This window comes from Oncorhynchus mykiss, chromosome 17 (genome assembly GCF_057628025.1).
Source record: "Oncorhynchus mykiss isolate SJ-2025 chromosome 17, ASM5762802v1, whole genome shotgun sequence".
NCBI classification, from domain to species: domain Eukaryota; kingdom Metazoa; phylum Chordata; class Actinopteri; order Salmoniformes; family Salmonidae; genus Oncorhynchus; species Oncorhynchus mykiss.
The window spans coordinates 37,679,527-37,694,741 of record NC_143038.1 but is presented as its reverse complement, the minus strand read 5'-3'; the positions used below and the strand labels follow the sequence as shown (position 1 = coordinate 37,694,741).

Genomic DNA, 15,215 nt, shown 5'->3' with positions numbered 1-15,215 from the left:
AGTTGCATAAATACAAAGCACGTGCTAAGGTACCATGCATCTGGCATGATGCCAAACCACATAGCTAATTGTTACTAATATGGTAATTGGCTAACTCCTTTCATTACTCTAATAATGTACAACCATCTATGTAGAATAACAAAGCATATGACACTAGAAACAGTAACAAAACTACAGTATTGTATATTTTACAATTCGTTTGCATGACGCACGAGCAAAGTAATACAGCTAACGACATACATGAAAGGCATTGCAATTTGTGTAAGTAAATGCAACCAACATTGATATGTAAGCAACTCTATCAATAACAAGATTATCATCACTAGCTAAATGCTTGAATCGAACATACAAACAAATATTTTCCAAGGCTGAAGCGTGACAAGAAATAACTACACTGAAAGACCTGCACCGTAGCGTTGTTTTTAGCTGCTTCTATGCGTGCGGAACAATTCTCTACTTCCTGTTTGCGTACAGTCTAAGTACCAGAAAGTACCAGAAAGCCCAGGTGGCAAATAACACCATTGAACACAATGAAAATACATTTTAACCTGATGACGGGTTAGGGTTCCCTTTTGGGAACGACCCCTCCCACGTTCAGCTGGAACGTGGCGCATGGAACGCAAAAATATTCTTAGAAATATTTAACCTCCACACATTAACAAGTCCAATACCTCAAATGAAAGATAAACACCTTGTTCATCTACCCAGCATGTCAGATTTTTTAAATGTTTTACGGCGAAAACACACCACATATTTATATTAGACCACCACCGAAACGAAGACAAGAAGTAGCCATTTTGTCCCAGAAAATATAAAATTATAAAAGCAGGATTAAAAAATAAATCATTCACTAACCTTTTGAAAATCTTCATCAGATGACAGTAATAGGACATGTTACACAGTACATTTTTTTTTTCAATAATATGCCATGTATATCCATAAATGTCCATTTACATTGAATTCATGTTTAGAAAATACTCAAAAATGTCCGCAGAAAATATAGGTAGCGCCGCAAGATAACGTAAATAGACATCATAAACTTTGACTAAATATACATGTTCTACATATAGTTAGAAAGATACACTGCTTCTTAAAAACTTCTTATGGAGGTGGTCCCTGCACAGGGATAGCTCAGCGGAAATTTCAGAGCGCCACCTATAGTACTTGAGTAAAGTACTCGATAAAACTCAAACTTTCATAAAAATACACATGCAAGGTACTGAATTAAAGCTACACTCGTTGTGAATCTAGCCACCAAGTCAGATTTGTAAAATGCTTTTCGGCGAAAGCATGAGAAGCTATTATCTGATAGCATGCACCACCCAAAATACCAGCACGACAGCCGGCGCTACCCAAAACGCAGAAATAAAATATAAAACATTCATTACCTTGGACGAGCTTCTTTGTTGGCACTCCTATATGTCCCATAAACATCACAATTGGGTCTTTTTCCCAATTAAATCCGTCATTGTATACCCAAAATGTCATTTGCTGAAGACCAGTCTGATGCTGAGAAAAGTCCATTTACAAGACGCAACGTCACTTTTTAAAATTACAAAAGTCGCCTATAAACTTTTACAAATCACTTCAAACGACTTTTCTAAACCAACTTTAGGTATTAATAAACGTTAATGATGTATCAAATTGATCACGGGGCGATCTGTATTCGATAGCAGCAAGTCTGGAAATCATCGTCCATTTTTTCAGTTTCACAACATACTGTGGTGCGCCTCAAGAAAGGAGGGGTCTATTTGTGTTGTAACAATGGATAAATTCATCTGAAAATGACAGCAATGGCGACATCGTGTGGAAGCTGTAGGCGTTTACAGGGGATCCTCATTTATTTTAGGTCGCCTTTAACAACACATTGAATGGCGGACGAATATTTTGTTTTTGGTAAACAGTTTTACCAGGGATTTTTACTCCTAAACACGTTCTGTTATAGCCACAGACCCGATTTAACCAGTTTTAGAAACTTCAGAGTGTTTTCTATCCACACATACTTATCATATGCATATACTATATTCCTGGCATGAGTAGCAGGACTTTGAAATGTTGCGCGATTTTTAACAAAAAGCTGCGAAAATTTGCATCATCCATAACAGGTTTTAATGCAATCGCTTTGTTACATTTATTTTTAACGTTACAGAAATCGCTCACTATTCAATATTCTGAGACGGCGCTCAGATATAAGCAATATTTCTCCGCTATGTTGGAGTCAACAGAAACACACAATTTCAGCATAAATATTCCCTTACCTTTGATGGTCTTCGTTCAGAATGTACTGGAAGGGTTCATACTTACCCAAAACATTGTTTGGTTTCAAGTCTTGTGTCTTTGTATTAGCATCTGCTAACAATATCAGCTGAAATGCACCTAAAATGTCCTCTGGTCCGGAAAATTTGCGCATCAAAACTTCAAAATTACATATTATATGTCGACTAAACAGGTCAAACTAAGTGCAGAATCAAGCTTTAGGATGTTCTAAACGTACAAAACAATTTTCAATTCAACCGGTCATTGTTAGTTCTCCTCCGGAGTGCTGGAACAAAGGAATGGATGGGACCAATTCGCGCCCTAACGCACAGGTATTTTCTCGCGGCACTCACTCAATTCACTCCCATAGGGCCAAAACTCGCGGGATTTGAACGATTAAACGCTCTACTGAATGAGGACATCTAGTGGAAGACATAGAAAGTGTTCCCAGATCCATAGCTGGTTGGGAAGGGTGGGGGCGATCACGTCAAAGTTGCCCCAACTTTCATGACCACAAAACTAGTTTGGAAGAATGCCTGCCCTGTGAGTTCTGCTATACTTACAGACATAATTCCAACGGTTTTAGAAGCTTTAGAGTGTTTTCTATCCAATAATAATTATATGCATATATTAGCAATTTTTGACAGATTTTTTTTCAGTTTACTATGGGCACGCAATTCCTCCAAAGGGGGCAGTATTCTGCCTAGCCTTATTAACCATTGTAATAAAATAATCTGTTACCTTCTAACAGGATGGCAGCACAATAAGTATTTCTGTTTTTGAATTTGGCGCTCTGCAATTTCACTGGATGTTGGCCAGGAGGGACGCTAGCTTTAAGCATTATTATTATTTGCCAGCAGCATACCACCCTGCATACCACTGCTGGCTTACTTCTGAATCAAAGCAGGGTTGGTCCTGGTCAGTCCCTGGATGGGAGACCAGATGCTGATGGAAGTGGTGTTGGAGGGCTAGTAGGAGGCACTCTTTCCTTTGGTCTAAAAAACATCCTAATGCCCCAGGGCAGTGATTGGGGACACTGCCCTGTGTAGGGTGCCGTCTTTCGGATGGGAAGTTAAACGGGTGTCCTGAATCTCTGAGGTCATTAAAGATCCCATGGCACTTATCGTAAGAGTAGGGGTGTTAACCTCGGTGTCCTGGCTAAATTCCCAATCTGGCCCTCAAAAAACCATCACGGTCACCTAATAATCCCCAGTTTACAATTGGCTCATTCATCCCCTGTAACTATTCCCCAGGTTGTTGCTGTAAATGAGAATGTGTTCTCAGTCAACTTACCTGGTAAAATAACGGAAAAAATTAAAAGTTAAATTTAAGTCTGGACAATTGTCTCAGAAACTGATTGGAGTGTGTCCACTTTTGATTAATTTACCCTAACGATGTAACTATAAAACGCTTATTGGATTTTCTCCTTTCGGGTACTACATTTGAAATAAAACTGCCCTTGAGGCCTGAAAATTGTTTTTTTTTATTTCCTTCCCAGTATGAGAGGAGTTGCTATATTTATTGAATAAACCTTTTTCCATAAAGTTAGAGCAAATCCACCTTTCATTTTCCATTTGTTTTGTCTTGTCTTCCCACACACCTGGTTTCAATTCCATCAATTACATGTTGTGTATTTAACCCTCTGCTCCCCCCCCATGTCCTTGTCCAGTATTGTTTATTGTAAGTGCTTATGCATGTTATGTCTGGTGTGCGTCGGGTGTTGTACCCATTTATTGATTGTTCTGGTTTCCGGTGGGTTTTTATTATTAAACTGAGCTGTTGGAAACAGTTTTTGCTCTCCTGCGTCTGACTTCTCTGCCGCCAGTACGCACCCCTTACACATAATCTGAATTGATTGGAAAGCACAAGATCTGTTTCCGAGTCAATGAATGTCGATTTAACTCATTGACTGCAAATCTATTCCTTTTGCGCTTGTGAGAATCTCTGCGGAGAAAGCTTGGACCATTAATTACGACTATTTTCTGCGAAATGTGTCGTTATTATGTGTCAGATTTTAAGACTACAAACCATTGCAATTGAGTTATTTGCAGGATTTATTTGTCATTTCAATAGCACTGGGTCTATGATATTGACAAAAAAAGGGGTTTCTGATTGTAATTCAAGTATTGGCATGTTTTGTCTGGACAGATACTTCCACCAGTGTTTGATTAAGATATAAACTGAACATTTTAACAGCTTGCTTAGTTCAAATTGAAAAGCTAATTTATTCAATATAAAAAGAGAGGCGATTTCGATGTAATACGTTGTTTGTTGCCTAAATGGTCTGCTGGAATAACATATTGAGAATGGAATCGTATTTAAATAACTTTCACGCCCTAAACTTAGTTATCTTTGTTTTCTTTACTATTTTGGTTAGATCAGGGTGTGACTAGAGTGTGTATGTTTTTGTATACCATGGGGTTTTTGTGAGTCTAGGTATTTGTATGTCTATGGTGGCCTGAATTGGTTCCCAATCAGAGGCAGCTGTTTATCATTGTCTCGGATTGGGGACCATATTTAGGTAGCCATTTTGTCTAGGGTATTTGTGGGTTCTTATTCTATGTTTAGTTGCCTGTCTGCACTACTCATATTTGCTTCACGGTTCGTTTTGTTGTTTTGGTTAGTTTTGTTCGGTGTTCTTTCTTTAATAAAGAAGTATGTACGCTTACGACGCTGCGCCTTGGTCTCCTCCATATGACGACCGTGACAAGTGCACATGAATCACCATTTCAGGAAAAGTGTCAGTTTTAGCCAGCTGGAGAATTTTCAACTGCAGTTCCTGGGCAGGTTATTAAAAACAATTACAATAACAATACAGACAATTAATGAGCAGTGAGCACACGTAAACATAGAACAAGCAGCATGCAAAAAGCAACAAAACAAAATACATAAAATAAACAAAGTGTATCCACACTTCACCAGCTACAGACAACATGGAAAGCGACAATACACAGCTAGGGATTCCTTTTTGTCTTCATGTTTTTTTGTTATAGGTGGTACAGTTGTGTGTGTGTCTGATGGTAGGCTATTCCAGATATGGGAAGCTCTCACAGAGAAAGCAGATTGACTAAAGGTGCTTCTCCTTAACCTGTCTACGATATTGGTTCCCAATTGGGAATCAACCCTCCCACGTTCAGCTGAAACGGCGGCGCATGGAACGCAAAAATATTCTTACAAATATTTAACCTCCACACATTAACAAGTCCAATAGCTCAAATGAAAGATAAACACCTTGTTCATCTAGCCAGCAAGTCAGATTTCTAAAATGTTTTACGGCGAAAACATAGCACATATATATGTAAAACCACCACCAGACACAGCTCATTTGAATAGCCAAAACATGCAATCAACAAACGCAGGATTAAAAAATAAATCGCTCACTAACCTTTTGAAAATCTTCATCAGATGACAGTAATATGACATGTTACACAGTACATTTTTTTTTTTTCAATAATATGCCATTTATATCCATAAATGTCCATTTACAGTGAGTTCACGTTCAGAAATTACTCAAAAATGCCCGCAGGAAATCTAGGTAGCGCGGCAAGATAACGTAAATAGACATCATAAACTTTGACTAAATATACATGTTCTACATATAGTTAGAAAGATACACTGCTTCTTTATGCAACCGCTTTGTTAGATTTATTTTTAACGTTACAGAAATCGCACACTATTCAATATGCTGAGACGGCGCTCAGTTCCAAGCTACATTTCTACGTAATGTTGGAGTCAACAGAAACACAGATTTAAGCATAAATATTCCCTTACCTTCGATGGTCTTCGTTCAGAATGTTCTGGAAGGCTTCATACTTACCCAATACATCGTTTGGTTTCAAGTCTTGCGTCTTTGTATTAGCTACTGCTAATAACATCAGCTGAAATGCACCTCTGGTCCTCTGGTCCGGAAAAGTTGCGCATCAAAACTTCAAAATTACATATTATATGTCGACTAAACAGGTCAAACTAAGTGCAGAAGCAAGCTTTATGATGTTTTAGACACGCAAAACAAACTTCAATTCAATCGGCCATCGTCTGCCCTTCTCTTGAGTGCTGGAACAAAGGAATGGCTGGGACCAATTCGCGCCCCTACGCACAGCCTATTTTCTCGTGGCACGCACTAATTTCACTCCCATAGGGTCAATTCTCGCGGGATTTGAACGATTCAAAGCTCTACTGAAAGAGGACATCTAGCGGAAGAGATAGAAAGTCTCCCCAGAATCATAACTGGTTGGGAAGGGTGGGGGCCATGACATCAAAGTTGCTCCAACTTTCATGGCCACAAAAACTAGTTTGGAAGAATGCCTGCCCTGTGAGTTCTGCTATACTTACAGACATAATTCCAACGGTTTTAGAATCTTTAGAGTGTTTTCTATCCAATAATATTTTTTATTTGCATATATTAGCAATTTTTGACAGATTTTTTTTTCAGTTTACTAGGGGTACCCAATCTCTCCAAAGGGGGCATATGTCTGCCATATCCTTAACAGGTTTTAAGAACGTCTTATGGCTGCAATCCCGTTAACGGGACGATATGACAACAGCAAGTGAAAGTGCAGGGCCGCCAAATTCAAAACATCAAAAATCTTATAATTAAAAGTCCTCAAACATACAAGTATCCTATATCGTTTTAAAAGTAGTCTTGTTGTTAATCCCACCACAGAGTCCGATTTCAAATAGGCTTTTACGGCGAAAGCACCACAAACTATTATGTTAGGTGACCACCAAACCACAATAAAAACAGCCATTTTCCCAGCCAAAGAGGAGTCCCAAAAAGCACAAAGAGAGATAAATTGAATCACTAACCTTTGATGATCTTCATCAGATGACACTCATAGGACTTCATGTTACACAATTCATGTATGTTTTGTTTGATAAAGTTCATATTTATCAAAACATGAGTTTACATTGGCGCGTTACATTCACTAGTTCCAAAAACATCCAGGGATTTTGCATAGCCACATCATTCAACAGAAATACTCATCATAAATGTAGATGATAATACAAGTTATACACATGGAATTATAGATATACCTCTCCTTAATGCAACCGCTGTGTCTGATTTCAAAAAAACTTTACGGAGTAAGCAAACCATGCAATAATCTGAGACGGCGCTCAGAAGAAATAGTCACAATAGCCTCCATGTTGGCGTCAACATAAACAAGAAATTACATGATAAACATTCCCTTACCTTTGATGATCTTCATCAGAAAGCACTCCGGGAATCCCAGGTCCACAATAAATGTTTGTTTTGTTCGATAATGTCCGTTATTTATGTCCAAATACCTCTGTTTGTTAGCACATTTGGTATACATATCCAAACGCTCATTCTGGTCAGCGTTCCGTCGGACAAAAACTTCAAAAAGTTATATTACAGGTCGAAGAAACATTTGAAACTATGTACAGAATCAATCATTAGGATGTTTTTAACCAGTTGCATCTCTAGGGGCGCTATTTCATTTTTGGATAAAAAACGTTCCCGTTTTAAGCGCGATATTTTGTCACGAAAAGATGCTCGACTATGCATATTCTTGACAGTTTTGTAAAGAAAACACTCTGAAGTTTCAGAATCTGCATTGCGATTTTCATGAATAGTTAACGTTGTGTTATGCTAATGAGCTTGCTGATAGATTTACACAATCCTGGATACAGGGGTTTTTTCATAGCTAAACGTGACGCAGAAAACGGAGCGATTTGTCCTAAACAAATAATCTTTCAGGAAAAACTGAACATTTGCTATCTGAGAGTCTCCTCATTGAAAACATGTGAAGTTCTTCAAAGGTAAATGATTTTATTTGAATGCTTTTCTGTTTTTTTGTGTAAATGTTGCCAGCTGAATGCTAATGCTAAATGCTACGCTAAATGCTACGTTAGCCATCAATACTGTTACACAAATGCTTGTTTTGCAATGGTTGAGAAGCATATTTAGAAAATCTGAGATGACAGTGTTGTTAACAAAAGGCTAAGCTTGAGAGCTAGCATATTTATTTCATTTCATTTGCGATTTTCATGAATAGTTAACGTTGCGTTATGGTAATGAGCTTGAGTCTGTATTCACGATCCCGGATCCGGGATGGGGAGATCAGAAAGGTTAACATATATCTTCAATAAAGTTCCAATTGGAGAATTCCTTTGTGTCTTGATGAGCAATGGAACGCAAGTGGATACCATGAGGAATGCAAGTGATCAGAAAATGGCTGACTGCCATTCACTTGATAGAGTCTGCTCTCATTCAGTCCCACAACACAGTAGAAGTCTCATTCAAATTTCTATAGATGGTTGACATCTAGTGGAACCCCTAGGTAGTGCAACATAATTAATATATATATATATATAATATAAAATAAATCAAGAGGATTTCATTGGGAACTGTGGTGAATATATACGAAGCTCAGATTTCTCACTTCCTGTTTTGATTTCTCCTCAGGATTTTGCCTGCCATATGAGTTCTGTTATACTCACAGACATCATTCAAACAGTTTTAGAAACCTTAGAGTGTTTTCTATCCAATAATAATAATAATATGCATATATTAGCAACTGAGACTGAGGAGCAGGCCGTTTATTTTGGGCAACTTATTCATCCAAGCTACTCAATACTGCCCCCCAGCCATAACTATACCTCTCATGGCAGACCCTCTCATGGCAGACCTTGTGGACTATACAGTCACCTCTCATGGCAGAGAGAGCGTTTTTCGTTTCTGGACCATTTTTCGAAATTCTTTCAATTTTTTTGTCAATTACACATGTGCAAGAACTGTATGAATATACTTTTGTCCAATTTTATTATCATTATTATTATTTATTTTTTTACTTGCGCATAAGGCATATGTTTTGTCCATTTGCAATATGATTCCATTGGAAGTCAAAAGTCAAAAATAGCAGATATTTTGAGAACTTCACACACACCCTTAAAAAAGTGCTTTCTGGACCGTTTTTCGAAATTCTTTCGAATTTTGTGTCAATTACAAACGTATAAGAACTGTATCAACATACTTTAGTCATATTTTATTATCAATATATATATTTTTTTACTTGTGCATAAGGCATATGTTTTGTCCATTTGCAATATGATTTCATAGGAATTCAAAAGTCAAAGTCAGAAGTCACTTTTTTTTGGCCAAATGCCATAAGAAATGTCCAAATGCAATATGAAAGATTTCAAAATGCCAAATCAGGATGTTATGTCCATTTGCCATGTACCATTGCATATTTGACATGCTCAAAAATACTGCAGAAATGCAAAATTGACTGGCCTGATGAACACAGGATGGCCGGGCAGTGATAGTTGTTCCTTTCCATCGCTCGTTGTGTTGATTTCATCATGTCCATTTGGTGATGTTTTTTTCACTGTTGAATCATATTGCAAATGCACATGCAATCCACTTTTTTCCATGCCTTGCTACGGGGTCCTTGAATGAGCTATCAGACAGAAACATTGGGGTCCGTCTCTATGGGCCGAGCCGGTTTCATTGCACCTAGTCTTGCGTCTCGGAGACTTTTCCAAATGTCATCATTTTCGTAATGGTCAAAATGAATTGAAGTCATTGCAAATGTACGAGGCTGTTTCTCGGTCCGAGAACCATCTAGAGCCAAGTAACTCACCACGCACTATCGACCTGAGGTCTATAGAACGGGTTTCTAAAGTTTCAGAACTCTAGGTCTGACGGTTCTTTTTAGCTCGAACAAAGCTAACTATTGCAGGCACTGTCTGTCTCTATGCACACCAATACGTCCCTCCTTCCAAGCTGTGTGTATGTGTGATTTAGTTTTTCTTTGAACTTTTGTGGGAGAAATGACTGACTTACAGTTCATGGGGGTTGCCTAATCACACATATGAAGTTTTGAAAAGATCTGACCTTTTTTTTTAATTTTTTTTAAATGTTTTAATTTTTTTAAAAATTTTACCCCTTTTTCTCCCCAATTTCGTAGTATCCAATTGTTGTAGTAGCTACTACCTTGTCTCATCGCTACAACTCCCGTACGGGCTCGGGAGAGACGAAGGTTGAAAGTCATGCGTCCTCCGATACACAAATAACCAAGCCGCTGCTTCTTTAACACAGCGCACATCCAACCCGGAAGCCAGCCGCACCAATGCGCCGGAGGAAACACCGTGCACCTGGCCACCTTGGCTAGCGTACACTGCGCCCAGCCCGCCACAGGAGTCTCTGGTGCGCGATGAGACAAGGACACCCCTACCGACCAAGCCCTCCCTAACCCGGGCGACGCTAGGCCAATTGTGCGTCGCCCCACGGACCTCCCGGTCGCGGCCGGTTACGACAGAGCCTGGGCGCGAACCCAGGACTCTGATAAGATCTGACCTTTTTAACCCTTGGAAACAGCACATATGACACCATTTTAAGGCACTTCCGGTTTACACAGGAATCTGAAAGTGAACACCTATCCTCCTTGGGGTAGGCAATTATAGAATTTTGAGTTTTAAATCTTTATGTTAAGAACTGACTTATTTACGGAGCGTTTAGTGAGTGTGTGTTATTTCAGAAAATCACAGAAAATCACAGAAATCTCGCAGTGCTCCGAAGCACACTTTAAAAAGATTTGTATGAACACGCTGCAACTGGATCTGTAACTGTTTTTAAAAAAAAAACTTCACCAATTTGACATTGTACGATTTCTCTTAAATGACGATAGAGAAATGGCTGGTTCTTTTTTTATTGACACCGGAGGCTCCTTGACTTTGACGTGAAGCGGAAAAATTATTGGTCTATTTTCATTTTGGACCTTTAATCCCAGAAAAATGGCCATAACTCAAAAACCATTGAGGCCTAGACGCCATCTTGTTCGGGGCCAACTGCCCATTATGCCAAACCTATGCTCACCAAGTTTCAGCTTCAAAATATTTTCCGTTTAGGAGATAAAGCCACGTCGTGATTCGTGATGTTTTGTACATTTGCAATATGATTGCATATTCCCTCTTGTGGGATTTACCGGGACAGCGGAAAAATGACCAAAATTTGATTATTTTATAAAACGGAAACCGAATGTCCGAGAGAGTTCGTTTGATGACTTCCCGGAAGATCCGGCCCTGCCACACGGCTCGACGCCGTCCGCGAATTTTACAAACGTTTTCGAACGTCTAGTAAGGGACTGTACATTTGCAATGTGGTCGGTCTCACTAACCATATGGCGAATGTCAAAATTTTCCCTTAATTATGGCTGCGATCCCTGTACAGGGATCAACATCAGGGGAAATTTCAGAGTGACAACTAAAAGTACAACATCGTAACGTTAAACATTCTTGAAAATGCAAGTGTCTACACCCTTCAAAAGATTGGAATCTTGGTAATCAACCTACGTTTTCCAATTTAAAATAGCTATTACAGAGAACAAATTCCACTGCTTTTGTTTGAGAAGAGCAATCAACAACAGAAACATTTTCCGCCATGACAGTTTTTACACATTCACATCTGAAGGTAAAATTATGACTTACATTCTGATATCTTCCTCTTATTTCTCTTCCTGAGGATCCCAGTGATCAAATGAAGTGCCGTTTTCTTTGATAAAATCAATTTTTATAGCTTAAATTGAAACATTTTGTAACCCGTTTGTGCCGTGAATTCCATCTCTATCAATTTTTTTACGGCGCATTCAACGTAATTACACACGGTAAACCATCGTTTATCTAGTCATGGTTGGTTTCAGTGCATTCCTCTGGATGTTTGCAACACAGCCAAACGTCTGTGTTTTTTTTGCGGGGAGTATTGACCGAAGTGAAATGATTTGAAGACAACGAGCAATGACTACCTTGCGCACCAATCATTTTAGCGAGGCTTCATTGATGGACTGTATTTCTGCCCAATGACCACTGATCTTCTTGAAATCTAGCTGGGTAGATAGCCAATGAGCTGAGGTAAACGCCAGTATGTAATGGTTTTAGGTTGGACCACCATTCCTTGTTTGTAATTGCACGCGTAACGAACTCCATTCTCGCCTTGACGATCAGAGGAGTTGCTGTGAGGCTTGTTACGCGCAGCATTTTTTTTTGCAAAAAAAATATATACTGTATACATTTTTTTATTTGCAATGAAATGTGTGTTTTGTTTGTGTGTGTGTATGTGTATATATATATATATATATATATATATATATATATATATTTTCCATGTCAGATATATATATTTTCCATGTCAGATTATATTTTCAATTTTTTTATTCAAATGGAATGGAGTAGAACAGCAACATGGCCACTGCACCTGCTACTCCTCTCCATTTCCATATGAAATAGCCATTGGGTGCTGTTCAGGGGAGGGCAGTACCAGTTAGGTGTAGCAGGGTGGAAAAGAGGGTTTTTATTCTTTATACAATAAATGTGTGTTTCTTTTAACCTTTGTATTCTGAGTATGACACCATTGTAGGTGTCAAAAGGGGGAGTTGAAAAGCATATATCAGTTGTTGATTTTTTCTGTTTCTGTAAAAAAAAATGAATGAATGATAAACTTATTATTTTCATGAAATGCTATTAACATGTTACTATGTTGTGACCCCTAAAATAAAAGATAAGGAGTGACACCCTAGGGGGTGTCAAAAGGGGGACTCAAATGTAGCACCCTTTTATTCTGTTTTTAAATGAGCTGTTGTTCTCTTTTGAAATTAGCGTTTTAAGTTCCTAGGTGGCTGGTAGCCTATCTAGTACATAGTGGGATCGAATGGAGGACATGAAGGTATTTTAAACTTTGTAGCTTTTATATGATTCATTGCTTAATTTTTTATTCACACCCAATAGGGGGGGTGGGGGGATTGTGAGGGTTGAAAATATGCTTGGCCTATCATGAGGGTGTTTGTGTGTGTTAGAAGTAACATTAGCGGAAAGGCAATGGCTAACCTTGGGTATAGGCTGTTATCATAAGTTGTGGGGGACACATACAGAACGTAGTGTAGCAAACAGACTGTCTTTTGTTAGAACTTAAACTTAGCAATAACAGGAACCAGATGTGTGATAACGGTATCTAGGGTATAAGCGCATAGATATTCTACACAGCAACAGTTACATCTATCAACTGGAGCGCCCGGGGCCTGGGACCAGCCTGTGCGCCAACGATAGGCTGAGTGAGTTTAAACCACGTCCAGTCTCTACTCTGACAGGCCAGCTCAGAAGAGGAACTACTTCTGTCAGAGTATTTTAGAAGATAATATTAGTGTGCTGGCTAGTTCTCTGTTCTGCCCTGCGTGGTATTACAGCGAACCCGTATATATGAAAATTGCATTTACCATTTATTGCTTAGCTAATAAAAGTACATAGTATACAATCGGTGACTCAGTGTCATAACTTGTTCTGATACCAGATTCGAATTGACGCAACCCTAACACTAGGTATCCCCCTTTCCCTTGGGGCAAGCCCACATCATAGCTAAGAGTTGGCGACAGTTAGTTTTGACTATTACGCTGCTAGGCAAGTCAGTTACGAACAAATTTTTATTTACAATGACGGCCTACCAGGGAACAGTGGGTTAACTGCCTTGTTCAGAATGACAGATTTTTACCTTCTTAGCTTGAGGATTCGATCCAGAAACATTTCAGTTACTAGCCCAACACTCTAATCACTATCCACCACACCTATCGCACCAAATGTGAATGCTGAAGGGGCATGGATTTGTGTAATGTGAACAAATAAACTCTCTGCATTATGACTTTACAATGGATAGAGGATAGAGAAGTGACAGAACACGAGCACTTAAATTAATAGGAAAAGGGGGCATAATACATTTAATGTACAGTTCTTGCAAAACTATTGAAATGTAATGGAGAGTGATAATGTTACATCTAGTTTGACAGATGTATTTTTTTATTGCCTCACACCAAAGTCCACTGATTTCAACAGTCTAAAATATGCTGTATATTATGCAGTATTTCAACATATCAGCATGATCAACAATTGCTAGTTTGATGGACTGTGCCTAATGACTGTGGATGGAATCTAAAACTTCAGCCAATGAAATATGATTTAAATAAAAGCATTCTGTCAAGGCCTCTTTAAGGCCCATAGTGTGATTCCATATGTGCTATTTCATAGTTTTGATGTCTTCACTATTATTCTACAATGTAGAAAATAGTAAAAATAAAGAAAAACCATTGAATGAGTAGGTAGGTGTGTCCAAACTATATTTTACAGCACATAAATTACCAGCCATTTACTAAGAAATAACATGTTAATGACACAGTAATTATCTTAAAGTCGTGTACACACATCCAGTGACCTTTAGGTGAGGGTCACGTAAAGAAAATCTGTTGCATTTTACATTACAGTGTAAGTACAGTATAATAATGAGTAATTACAATACTGTTGCACTGTACTTACAGGAATAATTCCACTGTAATAAAGGCACTGTAATATAAAGTGTTACCAAAACATCTAGCTCAAAGAAAATAATGAAATCTGTAGTGCTCACCATTCTCCATGCTTTGTAGCTGAGCATTCTTCAAGAATTTCCTCTGAAATTTCCTCTGAACGCCTCTCAACTTCATTCATCACAATGTTTTTCTCGTATTTTTATTACGTGAATGTTGTGCTATAATTGCCTATGTGGACTTACTGTATGGCAGAGCACTCTGAAAAGACAAACCTGAGAAAGATGCTCCTTTATTCTAAGTGTTGATAAATGATCTACATTTCACGTTTCTGGCCAAAGGTTAGAGATCACTCAATTGTGTCAACACACAAAACGTTATGTAAGACTGTGATATAAAAGTGATGTTAGTTACTTATAAACATAAAAATTCAGGATCCTTCACTGTTATCCCCCTAAAACCCCTACCCCCTATTAGAAAAACGATCACCTTACTGTTATACTAGTTTTCTTGTACTAACAGGTGTCTTTTTCTACTAGCACTGACTTTGTAATAACTGGTTTTGACAAATACTGTCATATCTAGCAACCTTTAGTTGAATGAGCTGACTGTAAGTGTCTCTGGAGAAGAGCGTCTGATAAATTATCAAAATGT

General features: G+C 38.4%; 1 protein-coding gene across 2 annotated transcripts in view; it reads right to left on the bottom strand.

Annotated features, from left to right (window-relative positions):
* Positions 1 to 14,846, bottom strand: part of LOC110494094 (sodium- and chloride-dependent GABA transporter 2) — a 44,391-nt gene extending 29,545 nt beyond the window's left edge. For both annotated transcript variants that reach the window (XM_036950134.2, XM_090205456.1), the window contains exon 1: positions 14,663 to 14,846. In XM_036950134.2, coding sequence (XP_036806029.2) covers positions 14,663 to 14,742 — 80 coding nt within the window. In that variant the 5' untranslated portion in view covers positions 14,743 to 14,846. The remainder of the gene's footprint in view (positions 1 to 14,662) is intronic.
* Between the last annotated feature and the right edge of the window lie 369 nt (positions 14,847 to 15,215).